A 26,453-nucleotide genomic window follows, 5' to 3' on the forward strand; every position below is an offset into this window, starting at 1 on the left:
TCAGTCAGTTAGACTTAATGTGGGTGTTGAAGGTTGTACGGTGCTTTGAAGTTCACACAGCCAACGTCTCAGTCCATTGGCAGGTAGTCAGTCTAGCCACTTCCTCTGATCACAGAGAATTGAAAGTGAAGCAACCAGAAGCAACCTGGAGAGAAAGACAGAAAGAAAAGCGTGTTTTTTACCGAACAGACAGAAATCGATCGAGGAGGGAGAGTCATGGACGCACTGAGGACAAGCGTGTTTGTGCTTTTTGTGCTCCTGGTGCCCGTTTCCTCTGATGGTAAGTGACTTGCTCGACTTTATAATTGAGTTTGGGCTGACATGTTTGTATATGGGATGAAGGACATCCATCTAACCTGGCTTGCATTAGAAAAGAGTCATATTTTTAAGAGAGTGATGTTGAATTAGTTTAAAACTAAACTCCAATGCGTTTTGTATTCACAACCTGTTGTAAAAATCTTTGTTAACTTCCGTAACACAGGCCTTCTCTGAAACAGAGAACAGACTGCACCCTGTAAATAACTTGATATGCACCTGTTCACTCACTCAGAAATATTATGAATAGCGAGCATTTCAATAAACAACGTTTCAATAAACATTATGTTTATTGCTCTTGACTCTTACATACTGCAGAGGGATGTTGGTTATTTTATTTCTCTTACTCATCCAATCATATGTCGCTATGAATAAATCTAGATGTGTCTATAATCCAGCACTGTCAACGTAAAGTACAGAAAGATGTACTGCATTTCTTTCCTTTGGGTTTAACTGGAGAAGTTCTCAGGAGGAGAAGTTTGTGTGCATTTGATGTTTCCCAGACTTTCCCTTTTATGTCGTAGTAAGGGAGGGCTGAGAAAAAAAATGTTCAAAATGATCCAAAAACACTTTTAAGTCTTGTCGTGCATTTCAGTCAGACTCATCATGATGAAAGAAAGCGTGCATGAATAAATAATCTCCCTCTAGACACCAGAGTGTGAAAACACTAAAGGTGAATTTCGGCTGTTAGTTCTCCGAAGCAACTTGTGAAGATAAAACAAAACTCCCTCAGCCGAAAAACTCACTATATATTTTGTAAAGGAGGGTTGCTGCCATAAAAAAAATGAATATATATACGTTACTACTTATAGCTGCAGAGGCTACCTGTAATCTTGTGACCTTTTGAACACAAGAATAGCTTCATTTCTCAATTCCTACTCGCTGATGATATGTTGCTTTATGTCGAGAAATGTCAAAACACTTTATCATGTTCACCAGTAAAAAAAGCATTGTGGTTAGCGGTTAGCATTAAGAGCGATTAAATCCATCATATATTTACAAGAAATAACATCCTCAACCCCGTGACACACAGTGGAAAGATTATCTTATTCTATCCTGTCTGACTGTGGAACATGTTGGTTGTATTTCCGCTTGTTTCAGCTCTTTATTAAAGCTATATGATGTTTTACACTGAATAAAATATTCAGACCACAAAATTATTTCAGCTAATGAAAGTATTTTAAATGTGCATCACAAACGTTTCCTCAAATGACACGTTGATGTTTAAAATTACATTTTGTGAGTTTAGCTGGCTCTGTCTAAAGGTAACACATGCACCCCAGCACCTCACTACATAACATATCTCATTTGTTTAATTCATACAAAAACTGAAGTGCTGGTGGGAAGAGTCAGGCATTCTGTTTCCCCCTTTTGTTGTTTACAGTCTTTATGCTAAGCTAACTGGCTGCTTCACATTTAGCAGACAGACATCTATCTGCTCCACTTATCTAGCTTACTGTCTGTAAGAAAGCATATAATTCAAGAACACAACTCTCAAATTCAACTGGAGATAAAGTATATCTATATATATATATATATATATATATCAGGCTGAACTAAAAAAACCTGCAAGTTTTAATTAGTGAGTTTAAGAGGTGCTGGTTTTGTTACCATGTGGACAGAGCCATGCTCGCTGTTTACACTGTTTCCAGTCTGTATGCTATAAGCTAAGCTAACCAGTGTCTGCAGCTCCATATTTAGCCTATAGACATGAGAATTGTATCAAGAATACATAGTTAGCTTATTTCACAAAATGTTGAAATATTTCATTAAAGGTATCATAGCATTTATAATAAGATTACATTTCCTTTTTTTGTGACATTTTGAGAACTTTGACCAGGCGGATTGCTCATCTTAACCTTCCCACGTTCATTTTCTTTTTGAAGTATTAAAATAATTTAAGACTAAAAGAAATCCTGAAGCAACTTTGGAAGATCACGATCTGATGAAGATTATAGCTTCAATTAATCACCACCACTGGTGAAGTCTTTAACACATGACTTCTGTTCCAACCGCACAGCGAGATAAACAGTTCTCACTAAAACCTCAGAGCAGCCCATCGAACTGAGAGGAAGACGTTTGATCTACCGAACTGCAGATATGTACTTTCTTATTTCCTGTTTCAGGGGTCTTACTCAACTCTCACACATGCCTCACGTTGGGCCTCATGTTGGTATTTTCCATCTCATATTGCAGAATGGATATCCTGTATGTCTTGATACAGTTTACACACACACACACACACACACACACACACACACATTGTTGGCCTTATGTCCTACTATTATAGTTTGTTTCTGAAGTCAGAAACAAACTTACAGTAATTTACAGAAATAATGTCCCAAGTAAAACTTACTGCATTTAAAACATTTTACATGAAGCAAGTGAAAGTAATAAAACCAGAACAAATTAAACACTCCAATGGAAGGTGTTTCATTTTTCTTCATTGAGCTCCATTTAAGATACTTAGGTGTGACCCGACACCGGTGATATTTGTGAGCTGTTAAATATTGTTATTATTATGTTAATAAATTGTTATTCATACATATACACCCAGTTGTGTAGATAGAGACATTTTACCCACTGCAAGTGAAAATAATAATAATATCATTAATAAATAAGAAATATTCCATTGGATGGCATTATATCACATTTTAATGTATTACATTATTATTATTCATGTTTTGTATCTTATATTGTAAAATTCAGTGCATCACAATATTCATTTTTATTTTTATTATCATATATAAGAATCCTTGTTTTACATATTTACATAGATTTGTATGCATTCATTAGACATACATATATTCCCACATTTATGTTATGTGTACATAAACTACAGCTACTTGTTTCTACATAATGCATGAATATGCATTTGCATGAATATTGATACAACACAATGATATAGTCAGCATATAGTATATAGTTGCATATTTCTACTAAAGGTTAAACAAGTATTTTCGAGTTTTGTACATATTATCACGCAAATATTTGTACAATTAGTGGATAAATATAATCCCAGGTATTATAAACTATAAAATGTTTGAAGTTCTTGTTACAATGCAATTTATTTAATTCTTTTAACTCACTTTTCCACTCTGCATTTGTGCTGCAGTAATGGGAATTTTCCTGCCGGGGATAAATATATCTTATCTGATATTATCTTTTAAAATATGGATCTGCAAGCTAAAGCAAATGGTCCATCCATCAGACGAAAGTGGAAACATTTCCTCTGAAAATGTATTTAATGGAGAAAATATCTCACAAAATATAAATATTGAAACCAAGCAGAAATGTAATGAAACATAAAACCTATACTATTTCTCTCCTTTAGGGATTTTTTTCACCGATCCGGTCGTCTGCTACTTCCTGGACTCGATACTGATTGTTTACTGCATTGTTGCCACGGCACTCTTCTTCAGAGAAAAGGTGAGTTACAGCACGGGAAGCACCGGCTTCAGGTTCACCACACTGGTTACAGTAACAATCAGTCCATTTTAACTGACAGAAAGCTAATTGATGAGTTTGAATAACCGATTTATTCATTTAATACCTTAAAACTTTAGATTTCTCAGATGTAAACATGTGTTGTCTTTATCAATTAATCTGATAGTTATTTTTGGGATATTCGATTAAATGTTTTTACAATATCACAAAATAGTAAAACAAAAATGCCCATTATAATTTCTCAGAGCACAGCATAACATCTTCTAAATATTTTTTTTGTCCGATCAACAGCCTAATTTGAAGGCATACGATTGGACTCATTTTTGATTAAACTATTGTGTTTAATCAATGATTTAAACACTTTAAAAATTCAGCGAGGTGCAGACCTGTACTTAGATATAGTCATTTATAAAATGCTTGTTTCATTTTTTCTTCCTCTCTATGTAGTTTTACATGCCACCTGTTGCAGGGCCTGTAAGTATCCATGTTTTCCATTTCTCCACTGTTTATTGATTGGTATAAACTGTTTCTATTCAGTGCATGTGTATGTGCTGAATATGTGCATTTCACTTTTTTTCTGGTGCACCTGACTAAACAGGAAGATAACGGCATTTACCAGGTAAGGAGAACTCTCAAACCACTTGATGACCAGACGATGTTGAACTCTGCTGCTCTGCTGTAAAGCAGTTGTTCATAATTTCACGTTTCCTCTCCAGGAGCTTAACAGAGCAAAGGATACTGATCCTTACCAGGAGCTTGAACGATCAAAAGTAAACGTAAGTAAGACTTTTAAAGGTCACATTCTCGCCTGTTCTGGCGCCTAAGCATTCAATCATTATGTTGTATTTGATCTCTTCTAGAAAAAAGCTGCCAAGAAAAACAAATCTGGGGTAAGGTTGTTTCTTCACTCACATGGTCTTTTACAGTCAAAAATGTTAAGCAACATAAAATGTCTACACTTGTAGAATAAGGTCAAAAGCAAAGGAAACATGTGGGTGAAACGGCTCTTTAAAAAGTTGCAAAAGTTCAAATGTTTTGTCTCACATTTTAAGCAAAAGTTCCCTAATGTTTATTACATTCAATCATTCTGCATAGAGTAAAAATAACACTAATAATCTCAAACAATTAAAATGGGAACTCATTATTAAGGACCAGGACCCTGAAACTGAAATAGCTAAATAAAATTGAGCCATCATTAGTTTTATTTCTTACACCTGTGATTATCCCGCTGTGACATGTCAACATGTCCTCGGTGAAAACAGCCTGTTAACGGGAAACTTTACACTAAACTGCATGATGTTGTGGCCTGATTTGGACTTGAACAAGTTTCTCTTGAAGCTGAGTAGACATGTTCAGATGTAATAATCTAAATATCCACTAATCCAGTCACCAAGGACCAACTCCAAAAGCTACAATGTTTACCTAGATGCTCTGATATTCTTTGATATTGATTATTGGAATAACACAATATAATCATCTTTCATCACTGTGATCATTGTGCAGTTAAATTCAAAACACCCTTTAAACCGCTTGATTAAGTGTTGTGATGCACAATGGTTTACTATTTCTGGAGATTAGACATGTTTCTTTTGATTTTGGTCATATCCAACTCATCGGGGGTCAAATGTCTGCCGGCTTTCATTACAAACTAAATATACTGTTTATTAACGAGCAGAAACTAATCGTCATCTGCAGTATTGTATATTGGAAGAGGACCACTAACACACAGAAATGTAATACACTTTTATGAAATAAAACATTTCATAAAAGGAACATTTTAGTATGTGTTAACAAGATGTGGATGGTTCATCACCTCCGCTTTACACTTTGGTCAGCGGTAAAGTTGCTGGTCTAATCAATACAGATCTTGAACTCTGTCTCTCTCCTCTACAGTCGGCCCAAGCTGTGGTGAGGGATCCAGATCCCTTTGAGTCCCTGATCCCCAGCGGCACCGCTCCACCTCCTCTGTCTCCCCGCTGAAGCCCAGCATGGTCCAGAGACAGCTCTGCTAATTTGATCTGGAACGTTTAGCTGAATAAGTGATCCAAATAGGGCAAATATTTTGATGACGAATCACATATTAATATATCAAGCAAGGATGAAAAACGTTCTCTGGATCAAGCTTTTCAAAAATGACGATTTGCTGCTTTTCTCTGTCGTTATAAGTGAAGTCAAAGAACTTATGGATATATTGTAGTGGGCCTTTTTTTTGCTATCTTATAAATGAAATTACAAAAATGACAATTAATTACCGTTATATCTTCTGCCAGACTGTAAACGCTTACTTTTTGCAATTTCCATATCTAACAGCCACACTGGTGACTATAAGCTGCTGCAACTAAGCACAGCGGTTGCTGACATGCTAATGCTAACAATGCATGCAGATGTGTAGCAGGAACATTGTTCGATTTGAGTGTTATTTTGGCCTATTAGCATGCTAACATTTACTTATTAGTGCTAAACACAGAGTACAGCAGAAACTAAGTGTCGTCACTTTTTAGTTTTAAATTAAAATGTGAACCTCAGTGAGAAGCCGTTAGCGTGGCTAAAAGTTGTGGTTTCTGGCTGCTGTAAAATATCACCAGTGTGCTTCATTTGTGTAACTGAATGCCAATAAAAGCCAAAGCACATGTCAAAGCACTTGGAAAATGTTTTAATGATGTTTACAACAAAAGAGAACTGTACAGTTACAGTAAAAGATTATTTTTATATGTGTATAAAAACAAAACCAACAAAAATACAGCAGACAAATGCATCAAAATCTACTATGTATCCTGATTCACATACTTAAAACTCCTACACAACCTTTCAGTTCTACGCCGCCATGGCTGGAGGCAGTTCTTTAGTTTCCCCTTGTCGTCAAATCGGAGCAGAGTGCCTCAGTGATTTGTCCACGATGGAAACCAGGACTCTTTACGTTAAGAGTCCTGGAGAGACAATTATCGTAAGACCGCAGAATAAGAAAAGGGGAAATAAATCGGGGACACATTCCTTTAGATGAGCCCAAGCTTTCCACGCGAGTAGTAAATGTTTTACAGAATGCAGTTTTTGAGATACACAGACGAAATATGTACATGGTTGGCGTTTCCTTTTTTTTTTTTTTCCTTTTCTCATTTTTCCTTGTTGAAAGCCATGGTCACTTAGGCTGTGAACTGATAATCACACACATGACAAATCCCAAAACATACAAAAATACTATATCTTCAACCTACCAAGAGTAAGACAGTTCTGCAATTAGTTCCATGCTGTGACAGAAAAAAGAGATTACAACAAACAAACGAGAAACGGACGCTTTCCACGCAAGTTCTTCTCGGAAATATACCAAAATATACATCTAGCTTTGGAATTACTGAGGCTAGGACTAAAGCCAGTGCTGGGTTTGTCTCTTAATACACATGCTGCAGGGTGGAAGGGAGAAAAAACAGAGAAAGACACAGGACAGAGAGATATCTTTGGTATCTGCATTTGTCAAAAGTTAAATATTTGGATTTTTGCTTTGGGATAGCGCTTGTGAGGTCCAACAACCTCACCTGGAGTAAAGCATTAAACAAAGTGTCACTGAAGCCCGTCGGCCAGAGGTCTGAGCCGGAAGGGACACAGTCCATGCAGAGTGAAGGACCATGATGCATAGTGTCACAGCTGATAAAGAGTCTGTAGTGAAGAGACGATGGTAAAGGAGAGAGCAGAGGGTGGGAAGAGGGAGGAGGAGGAGGAGGGACACAGCAGTGAGATTCAAAATCGACCGCAGGATGTGTATTCCTGGAGACAACAGGGTAAATGTTCTGGACTATACAGTGTACAGAGGACGAGGAAGAGACGGACACACTGTGAGAGGCAGGAACAGCATTATTCACCACAGTCCTTGAGAGAGAGAGAGAGGGAGTGGGAGTGAGAGTGGAGGGGGAACAACCAACAGCGCTCAAGACAGGCAAAACATACAGAGTCCTGAGCATGTACAGTGTGCACAGGATTAAACCCTCAGTGTGTATTAACAAACATCACCCAGCCACCACCAGATTGGTTCGTGTCGGTCAGAGAAGCCCGCTCAGCCCCTGGTCACCCCCTTTAATCCCCGCCCACAGGCACTGAAACCGCCGCGCCGAACAGGACGCCGGAGTGTTTTCCGGGGCGGATACACATTCGCATGCAATTACAAACGCAAACTCTTTACAGATGAATCGAGGACTCGGGTGAGAGAGCGTGCGGCCGGGAATTGATGCTTGAGCGTTGAGGCGAGGGGGAAGAGCCGAGACGGGGCGTCGTTCATATACAATCAAGTTAGAAGTCTTTGGTTAACGTTGGTACCACGTGGAGAGCGAGAGACCGGGCTGCGACGGCGCACCGTCAAGTGGGGAGACATGTACATACCGGTACCCGGTCAGAGAGCAAAATAAAAACAAGGATTGTCAAACTTAAAAGTGTTGAAACATGGAGGGGTCGTCTATTCGTATCACCAAAAAAAAAAGTAACTTTGAACAGACAAAGGAATACACTAAAATAAACTTAAATCTCAAGTTACAACAAATCATTGCTGAAGAATACATCAGTGTGCAGCACAAAAACACCAAATCGTGAAAGAAGAACAGCAGACATTCATGAGTACTGGTATGTATTCTGTCTCCCCTTGTGGTGGCATTGTCCACAACCCTTCACAAAGTACAGGTATGAACGGGCTTCTCCACTGACACCAGTGTGTGTGTGATTTCATCTTTATTTGCGTTTTTTGTTTTGTTTTATATATTTCATAAGTAGATTAAAGCAGTTTTCACTCAGTCTTGAGTTAGAAATGAGGTATACAACAGCTCCTTTTGCCTAAACTGGTGCTCCACACTTCCTTTTGTCAACCTTAACCCAGCAAACCAGTGTGGTGGGCTGACAAACTACAACTCCATTCATGGCTGATCTGCAAGAGCATCATCACATCTCCGGATCGCGCAGTGAAACCAAAGCACTAAAAGCAAAGCCAGCGGCAGAAAGACCGTCAGTTGACAGTTAATAAGATCATTAGCAGAGATTAAACAGTCCAACTAGGACCACAAACTGTACTTTGACCCATGAACTGGCTTGCTTTAGGCTTTTAGTTAATCAGTAGCGACCTCCCCCGCAGGACAAAAACTAAATAAGTACTCTGATGTCTCACCATGTTTTTAAAAAAGCACTCTCAAAGACCCGTTGAAAGATGGAAATGCACCATAATGGTTTGTAGACTGCCCTCCCTATTCTCTCTTTATAAGACACTCACTCTCACACAAACACACACACACACACACACACACATCCACCTGCTGGAATTATTAGTAAAGCTTTTCTCACAGGTATCCTCAACCTGTCTGAGTCACACCTAAAAACATAGGTAGCAACATAATCATCCCACGCTCCGAAATGCCCAAAGTACACGGTTTTGTTTCAGTGAAAACAATGCACCAGGTGAGCTCAACTCTCAAGCTCTCTCTCGCTCTCTCTCTCTCTCTCACACACACACACACACACACACACACACACACACACACACACACACACACACACACACACACACACACACACACACACACACACACACACACACACACACACACACACACACACACACACACACACACACACACACACACACACACACACACACACCAATGCTACAATGCTCATGTCTTCTACGTAACAATAAGGCATAAATGATAATGTTAATCTTCTTTGTCAAACTAAGAAAGCCAGTGATCTTGCCCTCTCACACTATACAAAACAATTAAAGGCATAAAGTAATATTTAAAAAAAAAAAATATTAAAATGATTGTTAAAGACAGCACAACAAATCAAGTCCACAACGACTAAAAATGAAGGAAAAAAAAAAAATCGATTAAAAGATTAAGATCAGATGCTTCAGAGTCAGGACACTTCCTGTTGAAAACACCTCGCAGGTGTCAGCGACTCACGCACCACCGGGGCGTGGTCTCAGGTTTCTTCGCTTATTTTTTGGTCGTCAGTTTTCGAAGGAAAAAAAAATTTGCAATAGTAAAAAAAAAGGAAGATTTTAGGGGAGTTTTTTTTCTTTTTTTCTCGAGTAAGCATAATAAACACTACATTCAGTCTTGATAACATACTGGTTCAAATATAAAATATGAATATCTTACACGTGTTTATATATATATATTTATATGTATAGAATTAAGAAAAGATCGTTTCTCTAATTCAGATAAATATTTCAGTAACATCCTATGGTGCCGATGGCAACTGGTTTATCTTGCGAGCACATGTTCAGCTCTTTAGTAACTACAAACAGCACTGGAACAGGACCGAGTCCTCGAGGCCCGGTGCGGCCTTAAAGACGGGGGGGAAACCAGCAACGTGAGCAGCCAGACACCCGCCTAGCTGCAAAGAGAAAGGCTTTTACTTTGGCAAGAAGGATCTCAAAATAATAATTAAACCTGGAAATACCCCATAAATAGTAGTACTAGAAAATAGCAGTAGTAGGTTGTCCTTTTATGTGTGGTTCATCAGTATAAACTTTGACCGGCGAGCCAGACAGTAATTATACATTCTACACTGTTCTATACACAGAAATGCCTAAAGGTGAACCTTATGTTTAAGTGCTGCTGAGGTATATTCAGTCAAAATAATTCAACAACAGAAAAGAAGTACACTGGAGGATAACATGGACAGATTACACTGCTTGCGGTCTCAGGGATTTTATCATCACGGTGGTGGTTTATTGGTTTTTCTTTTTGGTTGAATGTGTAGCACATAACAGTACTAGTCCACAGACAGATTCAGGGAGCAGGACTTTCTTTTTGTTTTCATAGCATGCTGGTTCAAAATGGCGGCGCTGAGAGAAGGTGTGGTGTGTTTGTTTTCTGATGATCCGATCTCTGCGTTTTTTTTAATAAGCCTCCAGCCGGGAGGTCTATACCATGAAGCCTGGTTTTCACAGGGTGGAGTCATAAAGCTATAAGCATGCAGGCCTCTCAACAGCAGGTTGGTAAAAGCTAAGTTTCTGTGACCCTCATCCAGCAGCACCAAATCAGGAATATCCGGTGTTGACCGCGGTGGGAGAAGAGGGGAAAATAATTTATCAGCAGTGTGGGGGAGTCGAGATCGTGTGAACGTCAACTTGCGTGCTCGGACAGGTACAGAAACTACTGAGGAAAACCACTTTGGTTTAAAGCTGTTGTTTTATGGCTGAATATTAGTACAAAACCCCAAAAAAAACAGAACCCTTCCATTACGCTTCAGAAAAGTCCAAAATAGATGAAAAGGAAAACAAAGCCATCACATGGCTGAGGGATAACCAGGATCAGGCTTTAGGGGCGAGGCCCCAGTGATCAACAGAAACATTGAGATTCAATAGGAAACTACTTTCTCGTGCCCCCACCCGCCAATAAACCCTCTTTTTGGTCAGTTGTGCTGCCAATGAAAAAGTTGAGCGATGAGACACTTTTGTCAAATAATGAAAAATAAAGAAAAAAGGTCATCTTTGGAAAATGATCATCAAAATATTGCATTTCTATATTCTGTTGACGATGGAGAGAGATTTTTGTACTCATAAATATATTGACTAGACTAAGCTACACCGACTACACACAGCAATTATTTGAACAAATATTTTTGGTATATCTTAAAGTACGTGAGCCAGTCCAACGACTGCAGACAAATAAAAGACAGAATTTCATTCCTCCCAAAGACAGGCAGACTGCAGCTCATCAATCCAGTTTTTTGGTACAGATACTGTGCACAAGTAGATACGACGGTACTACTATAAAAAAAAATAAAAATACAATACAATAACCCCATCTAGCCAATGCCACCATACATTTGGTATAATGACCGCACCCCCCCCCCCCTGACTAGTCCTCCCCAGCCTGGTGGATCATGCAGTTTACTGAACTCTCAGCATCTGCCTGAGCTGTAGACAACACATGCAGACGTTTCTACCTCTGAATCCAAACTAAATGTACAGCTATCCAATAGACCAACCATCCCCAAACAAATTCACCCACAACCAGACACAGGACTACATGACTGCAGCTGTTTATAAAGCTCTCAAAGCAATGTTTTCAGTCATTTTCTATCAGTGTCTAGAATCCGCAGCGAGACCGTCGTTTTACAAAAGCACAGGGGCCACTTTGCCACCGCAGCAAAGTGTAAAACTCAGTGTTTCCAGAAAGAGAGGCTCAGAGAGACACGTCTCGTCCCTCCGACCCTTAAAGCAACGATAACCTTTATATCGGCCACTTATTACTCGTTTTTAAAGCCTTATAACCACGATTAAAAAGTGATAGTTAAATCTGAACTTAATATTAGACTTACAAAGTTCTGAAAATGTAAAAAAAAAAAAAAGAACAAAAAAAGTCTCTATAATATAACTTTGATATGATTTACGTCAAGGCCTGTCCAAAACACCCAAAAGAGTTAATTAAAGATGGGGCGACACACAAATCCCCATTAGTGATGATGAATATAGTGAAATTAGTAGTAAATCGTTTAGTTTGAATGTTAAAAGAGCAAAATCCTAAAGTTTTTGGTTAGAAGTATTTCAGACAAAATTCTGACCTGGAAATAGTTTGGATATATATATTGTGTGTATATATATATATATATATATATATATATATATATATATATATATATATATATATATATATATATATATATATATATATATATATATATGTGTGTATATATATATATATATATATATATATATATATACAAAATGTGAACAGCTTGATGGTGCCGAGGATATTATTTTTTCCCGGACACTTTTCAAGGCTCACGAGGAGCGGCAGGCCAACAACAGTGTCCATCTGGCTACTGTTTGTAGGAAAACAACATCCAAGAATCATGAAAGGAAACAACAGGAAACAAACTAAAAAAATAAAAAGTCAACCTCAACCTCATTTGAGGCTATTTTCTTTTTGGTGGCAGCAAAAGGATTAAATAATGATAGTTACAGTGGAAAGAATGTGGGGTGGTTAGTGAAGCGCAGAGCCTATATCAAACGACCTCCCCGTTCCCTACATGGTGTGAAAGTAGTGCACGACGTAAGAAACCGGGCGTCAATTCAGGATGCAGCCCGACTGGCTTCACTGAGCCTTGGAGGCAGTGGTAATGGTCGAGGCTTGCACAGGCACGGCGGCCGCGGTGGCTTGATGATGATGATGAGCATCAGCGGTGAGCTGCAGACCCCCCGGCCCGGCCGACACCAGGCTGAGGGGGGAGCCGGTGAGCAGCGACAGGTTCTGGGGGGTCAGGAAGATCGGCGTGGTGCCCGCAGAAGTGTTGGCGAACAGCAGGTTGCTGCCGTCCAGAGAAGTGAGGCCACTCGAAGCCAGAGCTGTGGAGGAGGAGAGAGCTGTGTTTAAAATGTATTATGATAGACGTTCTTTCTTTTTGGTTTCATCAGCTAACTTTATCATCTCTCAGCAGGATTCTTTTTTTTTCCCCCTCACAGAAGTGATTTTGTCTCAGCACCATGAACCGCGTGGGCGTGGCCGGAATTATTTTGCTCTCGACATGCAAATGCTTGTGGCCTCACTTTTCCTCTAATTAAACAAATTATGCAAACAATGTGTTATCTACATAAACCCATGATGGATTTTCTTTCTTTTTCGAATTAATTTTCTTTGTACATTTTATAGATATGTTTTTTTTGTAAACTGAATTTCATTTTATTCATGGATTCATTTATTCATCGGCTTCTTAATTAGTCATGTTTGGTAAAATACCTTTGAACTTGTTACAGTTTGTGCGGCATTTTCCTTCAACACTTCCTGTGATACTACAAACGATTATACTGGTTTTAAATGAAAGTGGTTCAACAGTACGTGATGCAACCAGTCCATCATCACCAACCTTATGACAGCATTCAATAAGTAACCATTATGAAATGCTCTACGGAGTAAACAATGTTGGCTTAGATCAGTTTCTACGCCTGCTCTCTCTCGTCTTTTCTGTTTCTGTCAGCCAATCTGCAACAAAACTGTCAATACACAAAAAGGTTGGGAACCCCGCCTCCATATATAATGTCATAAAACTGGGACTGTATCGAGTGTGTGTATATAGTACGGAAATGTTTTGAAGAATTTAAAATACATACATTGATACACACCTTGGATGGTAGCCAAGGTGCTGTTGCTCATGAGGGCAGGACTCAGAGCGCCGCCAAGGCCGCCAGTCAGACTGAGCAGGGCCCCCCTGGACACACAGACAAGACCATTCAAATCAATGGAGAAGACATCAGAACACTTGAGCCAACACTACATTGGTAGTAATCAGAGGCCTTATTTGGACAGAGCCTATACTAACCCCGGATTGAACTGGGAGGACGCCATCAGTCCCGAGTTGAGCCCAGCAGCGGCAGCCATTGCAGCGAAGCTGCTGGGTAACTGTGCGCCCTGCAGCGCCGCAGACAGACCCGACGCCGACACCATCACCTGACCCGTCCCTAAAGTGGTGGCTATGGACGTCGGGGCGTGGTTGATGATGTGCACCTTGCTCTCAGAGTTACTGGACTGAATGGTCGTCGGCGAGGGACTTAAAGACGGAGAGCCGGCTGTAGTAATGATAGGTGCAGTGGAGATGACGGATGCAGTGTTTGTGCCTTTGAGGCAGCGCAGGGGAGAAACAAACACAAGTTAACATTCAATTCTATCATTTTGTGTGATCAGACACACGCTTTCACGTCGAGCACATCTGTACACACACCTGTGAAAGACAGATTGGAGACGCTGGTGCTGGTGAGAGGCATCACTGGGTTTACAGTCAGAGTGGTGGGTGTGTTAATAGTTGGACTGCTCACAAGGCTTGCTGTGCTGGCCACCTGGAAAACAGAACGAGAGGACTGAATGAGCTACCGTGTTAAGAGTGACACAAACATAATGAATCGTTTGGCATTGTAGCCAATTCCAGAGAACAATTAACAAAAAATCCATATGTCACGATAAACCTCCAAATGAAAGTGTAACAGATCTTCAAATTGATCCTGAAACAGAACAGACCAACAATCTAGAAAACGGTCCTCGAAGAAACACTTGAGTGGGAATGGTGTCCCTCCTTACCAGAGGGCTACTGGGGGTAAAGATTTTGATGGGGGTGCTGCCTCCTCCGCTTAAGCAGCTGCTGGGGGGGTTAATCCTCTTCTCTTTCTGCCGGCGATTGCAGAACCAGACCCGAATCACCTCCTTCTCCATGTTGAGCTGGTCAGCGATCATGGTGATCTCTTCAGAGGTAGGTTTTTGGTTCTGCTTGAAGAGGGCAAAAAAGCCAGAGATGCCCTGTCAGCACTGAGGAGCCTATGGTCTGTACATATTTTACTCACTGGACACTTCATGGTGAGCTTAAACTGAATTTTCCTGCTTAAATCAATATTGTTGTGTTCAGGAAAATGAGTTTCGAACCTCCAGAAAGCTCTTTTCTAAGGCCACTCGGATGTTGGTCTCAATACTGGTCCTCTTCTTCCGTCTGCGGTTGATCCCCTCTATGCCCATGCCCGGGGAGCCCAGGGCACTGGGGCTGGACAGGGACTGGTCAGATGTCAGGGTCTCTGCACAAACAGCACCGACACAAAGGAAGAGAGGAGAGGTAAAGACAAGGCACTGGAAAGACGCATCTCTTTGAGGAGAGCAAAGAATCAAAGCATGCTGGCCTTCGTTCAGGCCGGTTCAGGGACAAACCTGCATCGTTGAGCCACTTCTCCAGCAATGGCTTGAGTTTGCACATGTTCTTAAAGCTCAGATTCAAGGCCTCAAAGCGAGAGATGGTAGTTTGGCTGAAGTCGTTTCCATACAGCTTCCCCATGGCCAGGCCAACATCCCCCTGGTGAGAAGGAGGGAAACGGAGCGAGACAGAGAAACGTGAAAAAGAAAGCTTTTAGCCGAGACCCACCTACAGTACAAGTTAATTATTGTTGTATACACTATGAATTTGAGTGTGGAAAAAAATAATCAATCAATCTATTCACACCTGCGTGAAGCCCAGTTTGATGCGCCTCTGTTTGAAGGTCTTGGCAAACTGTTCCAGTTCCTCCAGATCGCTGGGCTCCTCCATAGTGGGCGTGTCCAACCGTTTGGGTGGTGTCTGAATGTGGGACAGGGACTGGATAGGTGTGGATGCTGTTGTGCGGGTTGGAGTGGCAGGCTGCAGCAAAACATAGAGTGGACTTGTTATTGGGGTTAAGAAGAAGTCGAAAAATACAAGTGGTACAAAGAAACTGCACCAAGCTAATATATAAACGGTGGTTTTGTAATGCGATTGTATTACAAACCTGAGTTGCAAGGGTGAGGCTTTGTTGAGTCGGCAGGAGGTTAGCTTGGCTTTGAGGTAGATTTAGAAGACTCTGGGCTTGCAATATGCCTACAGAGTGAAAGGCTGCTTTAATAACAATGAAATATATCCGACTTATATCTCAATCCTGCATGCAAATAAAAACACGGCATGTGTTTGACTCACCCTGTTGGGCCTGCGTTGGCTGTGAGATGATGAACTGAGTGGGCTGCTGTAGTGTGGCGATCGGGTGGCCGGGCTGCAGCAGAACAAACTGAGGCAGACTTAGATTCTGCGGCTGCAGCTGCTGCGAGAAAACAAAAAACAAAACAATCATCACTCCGTTCATGCCGAGAAAGTAGCCGTTTATAACGCAACACACACATACCAATACCACAATATTGTGATTCTTATCATTTTATTTTAATGCACAGTGTATGTCAATTAGGGGAATACATACTATATACCGACCACTGTTGGTTATTTGCGGTATAGTTCAGTTCTGCTGTATATAAATATATATATTCATGTGGAGAAAAGAAACAATCCTCTCAGTACTCTACTGTCATGGACTTAAAGCAATTATCATTACCACAGACAGTCAGCACTGTTTTTTGTAACAGTAACAGACATGAGTTATGTATATATTGTATTGTATTATAATTTCCATATAATCCACATTTCAGTGAGTGAAATGTTTCCAGAAAGACAGTCAGCAGCTGATGCAAGTCACAACAAAACATAATCAGTACCAGTATGAAAACAACATTCATGAAGTTAAATAAATTACATATAGTCCAAGTCCCGTATCGCTTGGAAAATGGCGCCATGTTTCCACGGCTTTGTCTTGTGTCTGTAATGGTGTATAATAAACATAGCGTTACACAGCTAGCATGTTAGCAAAACATGCTGTCAAACTTTTCACTCACAAAAATGTATAAATAGAGCTATTTAAAGTCTAATTAGCTTATTTATGGTAACTTTCTGTGGCACACGTCCGAAATCTGCCACAAATCCTAAACTTCAAACGGAAACATATCGGAGATCACAGGAGGACGGCCCATAAGAGACGAATGGCATATGTGCACAGAGCCATGTCGAAAACAAAATCATTTGACTAAAACAGAACGTAACTATCGGCTTCATTCAACACCTTTCAGGGCTGGGAGGTTTGTCCAGATACACATGAAGGATTTGCATGAACAGAAACATGGGTGATAGTGTCTTACAGAGGCGATCTGGATGGGCTGCGACAGCTGGCTGATGGGCGTGGCTGCGGAGGCCGAGATGCTGGCCCCGGTGGTGCTGTTCTGCTGGTTGGCTGAATGCTGCACGGCCGCAGCCAGGAGCTGAGCTTGGGCCTGCTGGATCAACATCTGCTGCTGCGCCGGGGTCAGGGTCAACTGAGGAGCCGAGAGAGAGAGCGAGAGAGAGAGAGAGCGAGAGAAAGGTGGGCAGGCAGATGTAGAGAGAGAGGGACACGGTCGTGATGGGAGGTCAGAAAGACAGAAGGGGACAAAGAAAGATAAGAGAATTCAAGTAGCGGTTAAGGAAACCACTTTTATGTTATATCAGAGATTGGATGAGTCAGTGTTGTCACAATACTTGAGTTTTGGCTTTGATACCCATGAAAGGTTTAATATTTACCTTAAAGATAACTATAATACCACAATGGGATCTGACATGATGGCAAGAATCCATCTCCATCAATAAGATACATTCTTAATTTGTCCCTGCTTTGCTCCAACAGGTGGATTGTATTGTTCGACGCCGTTGCCAACGGTTGTTGAAATGAACTAGAACTCAGCCTGGTCCAGTTTCTCCTCTACTTTATTATTCTAATTTTGTACGCACACACCTTTACAGAAAGCAAATTCACCATCATGCTATGAGGCGAATGTTCTGACTATTTATAGACACTTTTCTGTTGAACTTTACTTTTCATAAAAAAGGTATCAAAGTCGTGCTAAAACTGTCGTTATCGTGGCAACACCAGTATGGAGGCAAATGGAGAAGAAGACTCATGCAGCTGGGCAAAAAAAAAAAAGAAAGGCACACAAGCACGTCGACGTCCTGTTCAAACTCTCGTCCACATGCACAGTAAACATTCACTCCAGCATAGCGTAAAGAGCATTCAACACGGCCGGTGCTCTCAACTACAGCATGGCCGGCCCCCCCGGGGAGAACATGGATGGATATGGAATGTGCCGGACCGTGAGTGCACAGACACATCAAGGCCATGTCCAAACCCATCCCTCCATTTTCTGTGACGGAAAGGATTTGGACGTAGAGCCTTTAAACACTCACTGGGATGAACAGGCAGACACAGAAGCCACAGAATCCGGGGCAATTTTCATCGCCCGATCTTTTTTTTTTAGCAAAAAAAGGTTGATCATGTTGAGGTGTCACCCCCCGCCCCCAGATGCAAGTTTTTTTTTTAACTCAAAGCAATATGAGGCAACAGGGCCACTTACTCCTGCAATCTGTCCCCCGGCCAACATTAGCTGGGTTTGAGGCAATACGCTCTGCTGGACGGAGGTCGGAAGAGCGCTCGAGTCTTCCGACTTAGACTAGTGGAGGTGAAGCAAAGAGGGAGGCTTAGGAGAAATCTTCCTACAGGGTAGGTCACTGAGAAGTGTTGACAGCATGGTAGGTCTGGTCAAACAAGCCACAGCTTTTTTTTTTTTATCATAAATAACAACAAGATCCAAAATGTTTTCACTGAAAGCAGTTTGAAAGGTTGATTCATTCACACCGAAAAAGGAGCCGTGTAAATAAAATAAGCACAACACTATAAAACATGAACTCTCTGTGCTACCTGAGCGGCTCTCTGAGAATGAGCCTTCAGTCTTTGAGCAGGGAGAGGAATTTGAATTAAAAACGAAGTGAGAAAGGGGGCATTTAAATGTGCTGCAGCCTTCAGAGACCAGGAAAGTGAGTGGGAAGGGAAGGGGAGGGGGAGGGGGGGGGGGGGGGGAAGAGTTGAGATGCTAATTAAAATAACTGTTATGCAGTGCATGTAAATTCTGCATAGATTTGCATATTCTCTGCCATCTGTTTCCGAGCAACCGCAGAGCAGCTAATTAGCATACAGGGTTTGATTAATCTGCCCGTGTTGCCAGGCGACACGAGGAGAGCCTGGCTCATTTAAATGAACTCTTTCCTGCCCGTGCAGATGAGCAAACCTCTGTTTTAAACTTCAGACCTAAAACTACAGTCAAGATGCGACATCGCACCAAAAACGGTTATCGGTTAGACTGCTCCCACTAAAAACAGGACAACAACAAAAAGTGACTCGTGGTGAAGTGTGCGATGGCGTCGTGCGTTACCTGTTGGAGGAGGGCTTGTGCGTGTGCATTAGTGAGTGTGGTCGGCACCGTCTGCCTCTGAAAGTCAAACCCATTGATTTGGATTCCTGAGGATAGAAATACAAGTTAATGAAAAACGTGCCGTCAGAGGAGCAGAGGAGATGCTTTTCATTGTGGTTTGATTGGCATAACATAATTTACACTCTTTGTTATTTTAAAACACAAAATAAATGAGGAACAAAACACTAGAAGCCCACAGTGAACCTGTGGCAGCGTCAGTAGAACACGCTGCTGTCAGGTAGGAAGGAAGACATATTTTTTTTAACAAGTGACAGCAGCTGTGACGCTGACCCAGAGACGTTGAATTTGGTCGGTGAATCATCACCGAATTCTACAATATTGACACTTAAAACTGCAAGCATTAATATGGACGTCATTCTGCAGTACACGGTATATAAAGATGCATCTACTATGTTCACTAAGGAGTTCGATAGTTTGTAACACAGAATCACTGAGCAAATGAGTGTTCAATAGGCACGAGTGAGGGAAACTCAAAGAGGACTGCCAATAAGGATTTTGGAAATTTGCCATGTCTTTTTTTTTTTTTTTAATGAGTCAATAACACATTAGTGATTCTTTTCTGATTTGTACTGCAGACATTTTTGAATTTGAAACCTGTTGAATGAGGAGGTAAAACTCTGATTTCCGTCCCATTAAAAAGGAAAAAAGAAAAAGCTGGAGGTCACTCACCGGTGTTCCCGTCACCACTTTCCATTGCACATTTAGTAGTTTCTGACTGATTATTCACTTTAGCATCTGGAAGAGCCAGACAGAGACAGATAGTGAGACAAACTCACACCTACCGCCGGTTAAAAACACAACAAGCCTGCCTGTGTGACTTGAGGAGCACTCTCAATGAAGAGTACGACATTCCTATCCTGCAGTTACATTTCTGTCACATTCACCAACTCAAAGCGGCGAACATTAATGAGCAAAATCACCAACACAAAGACTGTCATTTGCAGCGAGAATGACACAATAACTGCCACATTGACACAACGAACGCAACAGTTACCGCGGTGGCCGGATCAACCTTTGTGCCAATGTCACGCAGGGACGCCGAAACAACAACGTTACTCCGGCTGAGCTCCATCACCGAAAACTCACCCGTTATCGCTCCGACTGCGTTTTCCAGCATGGCTGCAGAAACTATCATGGAAAATTTGCCTCGACCGGGCAAACCCACCGACGGGGCGTCCGGCACTCCGTTTTCCTCCTCCCACACTCTCTCTCTCTCTCTCTCTCTCTCTCTTTTCACTCTCCACTGGTCAGCAGCGAGCAGAGTTCAATACAAGCAGAGCTGCACACACAGACACAGTGGCACTGTCCACCCCACGGTCCACTGAGCAACACTGGGAGACGCACACTGGGAAAGCCAACAGGGTCTAGGCAAACAGCGCTCCTTCTCTCTCTCTACACTCTTTTCTTTCCTTATAGCTCTGCTGCCCCTCTCTCTTTTACAGTGCCTACTTTGCACTCCCTCCCTCTCCCTCTCTCTCTCTGTCTCTCTCTCTCTGTCTCTCTCGTGCCAAGATTGTCTGTACTTCTGAAAAAGTTCAACCTCTCTTGTTGGAATGAAACAAACGACAAGTGCAGCTGGCGGCCTCCTCCAATCCCCCCCATCTCCAACTCTATAATGAAGCATAATCAGTATTCAGCTGATTAAAGCCGTATGCAAATCTGCCCCTACCTCGTTAGCAATGCAAAGGCTTTGAAGTCCTGCGAGCGACGCATTTCACACCGGGCTCTGAGAGCTTTCTGCATAATTTAAACCCCTATAAATATTTATCAGCTCATTAGCATATTAATTGGATGGCTTTTGGAGGACGATAAAAAAACAGGGGAATAAGGACGACACAGAGACGGGGGGGGGAGAAAAAAGTGCTCAAACTAGCACTTGGCGCAGAACAGGGAGGGGATGCGGCAGCACAAGACCAATTATTGTGTGCACGGCTAAAAAAGTAATTAGCTAAGAGCAGGTAAAGGGCGGAAGATATCCCAGAATGCAGTGTGAGGCCTGTCGGTGATGGTCTGGACATGTTAGCACGGCGGACCGCATTAATAGGACGTCTCAGGCTGCTCGTTGGTAGTATCTCCAGGAGTCATGGAGACCGGGCCGAAGGGGGGGGGGGCTGGGGTACGAGTGGGAGGGGGGACTCGCTCAATCGGAAATAAATAACTCCACATTAATCCACCACAAGCCTGTCATTACTGCTGGACCCCCTGTGGCTAAAGCATTCCTCAGCGAGCGACTACACAGAGTGGGTGGCGGGCTGTTGCCGGCCATGTTTATGAAGTGTTTGGGGGATTAGCATATTTAGATTAGCTTTACATTCCATTAGTATTTCATTTCGGAGCCCTTTTAAATTCATTTTCCAGCATGCTCCGAGAGGTAATACAGTAGGGAAACTGGTGTCCGGTGAATCACAATGGCTGGACAGTAATGCGTGGCTGTATGGTGGTCTACAGGGGGGAGGAGCTTACCAACTAAATCCACAACAACAGCTCCTGTATAAAGCTCCAATCTACTTCTTCACTTGTGCCGCTGCCTCACGAAAAGGCATTTACATACTAGCTGACCGGATCACACAACGGCGAGAGGGCACGGTAGCGCCAACACACTGAAAAACAAACAAGGCCTTTATCAGCATGGTGAGAAGACGAGGGCAAGTGTGCAGTCACTAAGCAATGCTGGCAGCTGTTTGTAAACAGCAGCATGCTGATATGAAGCACAGCTACAGACCTAGAACCAGTGGTGCATCCCGACTTTTCTTATTCCTGAAATGCTCAGACGAGTTCACGTTAGGGGGGGGGGGGGGGGGGTCAAACAGTCCAAAATCCAAAGATGTTGGGTTTATTATGATAAATGTCACAGAAAAGAAGAAGATTCTCACGATTGAGAGACTAGAACCAATGGATATTTTTCACAAACTACTGCAGCTAAAGTGTTATTGGGTTATTAAAGAAACACACTAAAGATCAGCCGAACACCAATTTGCCATCTTATTTATGTGTATATAACTACCAATTTATTAAATATTAAGTAATTCCCCAGGTTATCTTTTTTTTGGACCATCCGTTAAGGCTATGAAATATAAAAAACGCCAACGCCTTGTTTTGTTTTAACAAAGGTCTATTATTTCAAAGTAAAGCAGCCTAATCCTCCCATTTTAAGTTACAACTAAAACATGTGAAGTATTCTCTAGTTCTGCTACCTGCGGAAGTACTCCTGTTTGGAAATATCTGTCTTAACAATAAACAAATTTACTACCACATTACTAAAAAAACTCTCACTGTTGATCTCTTCAAACAACACAGTGTTTGGTTTGAGCTCCAGACTGCCGTTTAACAAGATGGCCACTTTACGACCCGTACAGATGCCACATCCGTGTGAAGCATCTGGACGGGGTCCATCTTTCTGACCTCTTTAACGATCACATCACGCTAAACAAATGAACAGACAGACAGGAGAAGTGGATGCAAAGGCGGTTCCAACACATGTACAGTTACTCGGTTGATCCGTTTGCAAAAAGCCTGCTGCGGAACAATGCATTTACACAAATATCCTGCCAAGAGAATTTTAAATAGATCTCTCATTAGCGCTGTAATGTGGGAAAGGCTGGCTGAATACTGCAGAGCCGTTAATGTGAGGGGAGAGATTCAACATGAGACGGAGCTGAACTTAATGAGTACATCTCCACATTCTGCCCTCCTGCCTATATATATATTCATCCTAAAACACAGAATGCATCAAGACAACTTTTCCTTAAAAAGGGGAAACAGTCCGAGCACTCTGTGATTTTGGGACGGACGGAATGTATGGTCACGAGAGATAATGCTATTAATTAATAACCAAACAACGCTAAGCTTCCTTTTAATATTCGTATCAAACCGATGCAATCTGACAACAGACGGCACAAACAGCAGCGCTGGACTGAGGCCAAGAATGAACCGAATACAGTGCGCTGTAATGTGACGAGGGCTAATGCGGCTAACACCACTGTAAGCTACGGTGGTATCTCCTGGGTGGTCATTAGCCGAATGTCTATAGGCCAGCTGGAAAATTCAATCCAGCTAAATTAAAGTGAAGTTTCTCGGGAGAGGAGAGTAGGAATATTTCAAGTACTTCATAACAGCACATGCGGAGGTCAGCCATGATTCACTGCTACAGTTTGATGGTGCAGGCGGTCTGAATACACATCTAGGTAGCTGATACGAGCAATCGCTGCTGGTTATTAATGTGCTGTTTGTTTCACTTTCTTGCAACAAGTAACTTCGTGTCACATTTTACCGGACACCCTGGCTGTTTACCGCAAAACTCTCCCACTTTTGCCTCGTTTCTAGAAAGAGGACACACGATTACAGCTGCAGAACAACATTGTTGTGAGACTGAATGTTTAAAACGCTTCGTAACATAAAAACTCTTCATGAAATTCTGGCAAATGTTTATTATTAGTGATCTTAATAGTGGCAGACACAGGAGAGTCATAGGGGGACAGCATGCCAAATGGCAACAACCAATCATAAGCCCCTCTGGGTCTACTTTTCGTGAAGGCCTCCCATTATGTGGATTATCTCACTTGTTATACCTATTTCCTCCATATTTGTGCCCCTTCCAAATGCTTAACATATATATATATATATATATATATATATATATATACATATATATGATACAACCCAACTATTTAGTTGTTATTTGTGTTAAATAAACCCTGTTTTTTTGGAGATAATGGCTGATCTTCAGCCAGTTGCTTTATTCCTAAAAGGTCATTTTGGACTACAGATCAGCAGAAACAAGTGGTCATCTGTTCGGAGCGCACCACACAGCTCTGATTAGTTGTGATACTTTCCTCCGCTCGTCTGACTGGAGCCTTCATGGAGGCCGTCTCCGTACTTTGAGATGCCATGTCCTGAATTTATTACTGCGTGTGATGCATTATTCATAACTACTGTGTTTACAGTAATGAATATTCATGATGGAACTACAAGGCTGGAATAAGAGTGGAACTGAAAAAAAAACTGATTAAATGAGAAAAGTAGCCTAAGTGTGAGGATGACCGAATTACTTCTCGTCTCTTCTTTCAAGAAGCCCAGTTTAATACGTTAATTATATACTTTTTTAATATGTATTTCCATATACTGTATGTCACAATACGCTAACAAACTCCTTTTGCTCGGCTCATGATATGGGAAATCATTCAGTCTCACGTCTCTCTTGGAAACATATTATTACTGGTGATGTGATTCTCTCGTTACTGTGGGTACAGTTACCCTGTGATCCTCAGAACAATGCAGGGAGGGTATAAATACATTGTGCGTTTGTATCACAAGGAATACAATCTAAATCCACAGAGGGGCCCAAGGCATGAAGCGGAATTTTATTGTGAAAAATAAAACAAGCGAAGAAACACTGGAAAAACTGCAGATCCATTCAATATTCTGCTTTGACATGCAAAGGCAGATATGTCACAGTAACATAAGCCCTCTAACGGCAAACAATGCAAAAGACAAAAAATCTATTTACTCTTACATTTAAGGACACTTCTTAGATTGTCTTTTGTGTAAAAGCAATTAACTGTGAAGTAAAAAGATAATAAGCCCCAATCCTCTGTTGAGTTACTGCAACACACTGGTTCTTTTTCAATAAACTAAACGACACAGTGAAGAGTGGCATCAAGCTGTGTCTTGCCCGGCCATGCAGCCACACAGTGAGGAGTAAGAATGCCCTGCCTGTTATTATTGTGTCTTTCCGGAAGTGGGCCTCACTCCCTCCTCCCTGCGCCTCGGGGGGATTCACAGGTACGATCTTTGTATTCAGACTCCATCAAAACTCAACAGCCACGACCTTTACGGCTTCAAACCAAGTTTTAAAAAAAAAGTGCTCAGTTAATTAAAAGTTATAGGAATAAATTAAATATTCAAATGAGATGGATTAACAGTTCGCTATCAGCACGAGACGACTCCCACTTCAAGTAAAAACTCAACATAACTTCAATCAAACTGTAGTTATAACTTAAACTCTGGCGACGAGAGAAACACAACACTATTTACATATGTTTTAACAGCCACAATCCTGTCTGTATGTTTAGCTCAGTTAAAATGAACGTAAAGTTTAGAGTCTGAACGACTTGACCAAGTTAGAGGAGGTGAGTTAGCCGGTTAGCCAGTCGGAGGACAACCGTGTAACGTGCGGACAGACGTTTTTACAAACACTTGAGTCAATATATACGTCAAATGTTGTGTTGACAGGCAGGTATTGTGTCGGTCGATGATATGGTGAACCCCGCACAGGCCCGCATGAATAACACAACAGTGTAGCTGAGGCTCCACCGAGCACAAAAGGCTGAAGGGAAAAAACGCTCTGCTGTAAAAAAAAAAAAAAAAAAAAAAGCAGGTCGAGCCGAAGCACGCCGAGCTGACTCCGTGTATTTAACAAAAATACAGGTGTGCTCCATTTTGTTTTATTCCCTCCAAATACCATATGAAAAAAACAACAACAAAACAAGCGCAGCCACTGCCCCGGCTCTCCGAAATGAATATGCAAACCTCGTCCAAAACGCTCCAGTGTTGTGCATCAACACAAAGCCACAGCGCTAGCAGCGGAGCTAACGCTAGCTCGGCTAGCATCCTCATTTCAATCAGATTGCGTTAGCCAAATGTCTAAATGTGTCACATATGAACCGGAGTCACGTCGGCGATTACTAATAAAATATGCTAAACTGTATTTGTCGACAGAGGTATGAATATGTAGCGGCGTACGGCCGTGTAATCACACAAAGGGGGGGAGGCATGTTTCCATGTAATTTGTGCCATCGCACCGCAATAGCTCGTTTCCTCCTCTGTCAAAGTGCAGCTGCTAGCTGAGTGTAAACAACTGAATATCTTCCACATCTGTGAGTCCATCTGCGGCTCATCTGCTCTCCGTTTACCATAATCTGCGAGTAAGACAGTTTGAATATGAGTATGAATATGTAAAATGCTGTAATCATTACCTGGTCCTGAACTCTCATCTTGACTCGCTGCTCCTCCGTCCGCCATTTTGAATATTTAACCCAAAATCCCAGC

The 26,453-nt window shown here is 41.6% G+C and overlaps 2 protein-coding genes across 2 annotated transcripts; one reads left to right on the forward strand and one right to left on the reverse strand.

The window, feature by feature from the left end:
- The first annotated feature begins 64 nt into the window (after positions 1-64).
- On the forward strand, positions 65-6,396 carry LOC306704350 (uncharacterized protein). Its single transcript, XM_079170657.1, has 7 exons — positions 65-280; positions 3,650-3,744; positions 4,210-4,236; positions 4,361-4,381; positions 4,479-4,538; positions 4,623-4,652; positions 5,656-6,396. The coding sequence occupies exons 1-7, from the start codon at positions 217-219 to the stop codon at positions 5,740-5,742; spliced, it is 384 nt and encodes a 127-aa protein (XP_079026783.1). The 5' UTR covers positions 65-216; the 3' UTR covers positions 5,743-6,396.
- A 6,146-nt stretch (positions 6,397-12,542) lies between these two features.
- Positions 12,543-26,426, reverse strand: pou2f1b (POU class 2 homeobox 1b; the record flags this gene model as incomplete). The annotated part of the gene is made up of 15 exons (XM_079170533.1): positions 12,543-13,090; positions 13,865-13,950; positions 14,062-14,356; positions 14,461-14,575; positions 14,814-14,999; positions 15,153-15,307; positions 15,429-15,570; positions 15,718-15,891; positions 16,019-16,107; positions 16,204-16,324; positions 17,247-17,420; positions 18,492-18,587; positions 19,347-19,432; positions 20,076-20,141; positions 26,381-26,426. The coding sequence occupies 15 exons, from the start codon at positions 26,424-26,426 to the stop codon at positions 12,840-12,842; spliced, it is 2,082 nt and encodes a 693-aa protein (XP_079026659.1). The 3' UTR covers positions 12,543-12,839.
- Positions 26,427-26,453: the final 27 nt, after the last annotated feature.

This window comes from Pholis gunnellus, assembly GCF_910591455.1.
Source record: "Pholis gunnellus genome assembly, chromosome: 12".
Classification (NCBI taxonomy): domain Eukaryota; kingdom Metazoa; phylum Chordata; class Actinopteri; order Perciformes; family Pholidae; genus Pholis; species Pholis gunnellus.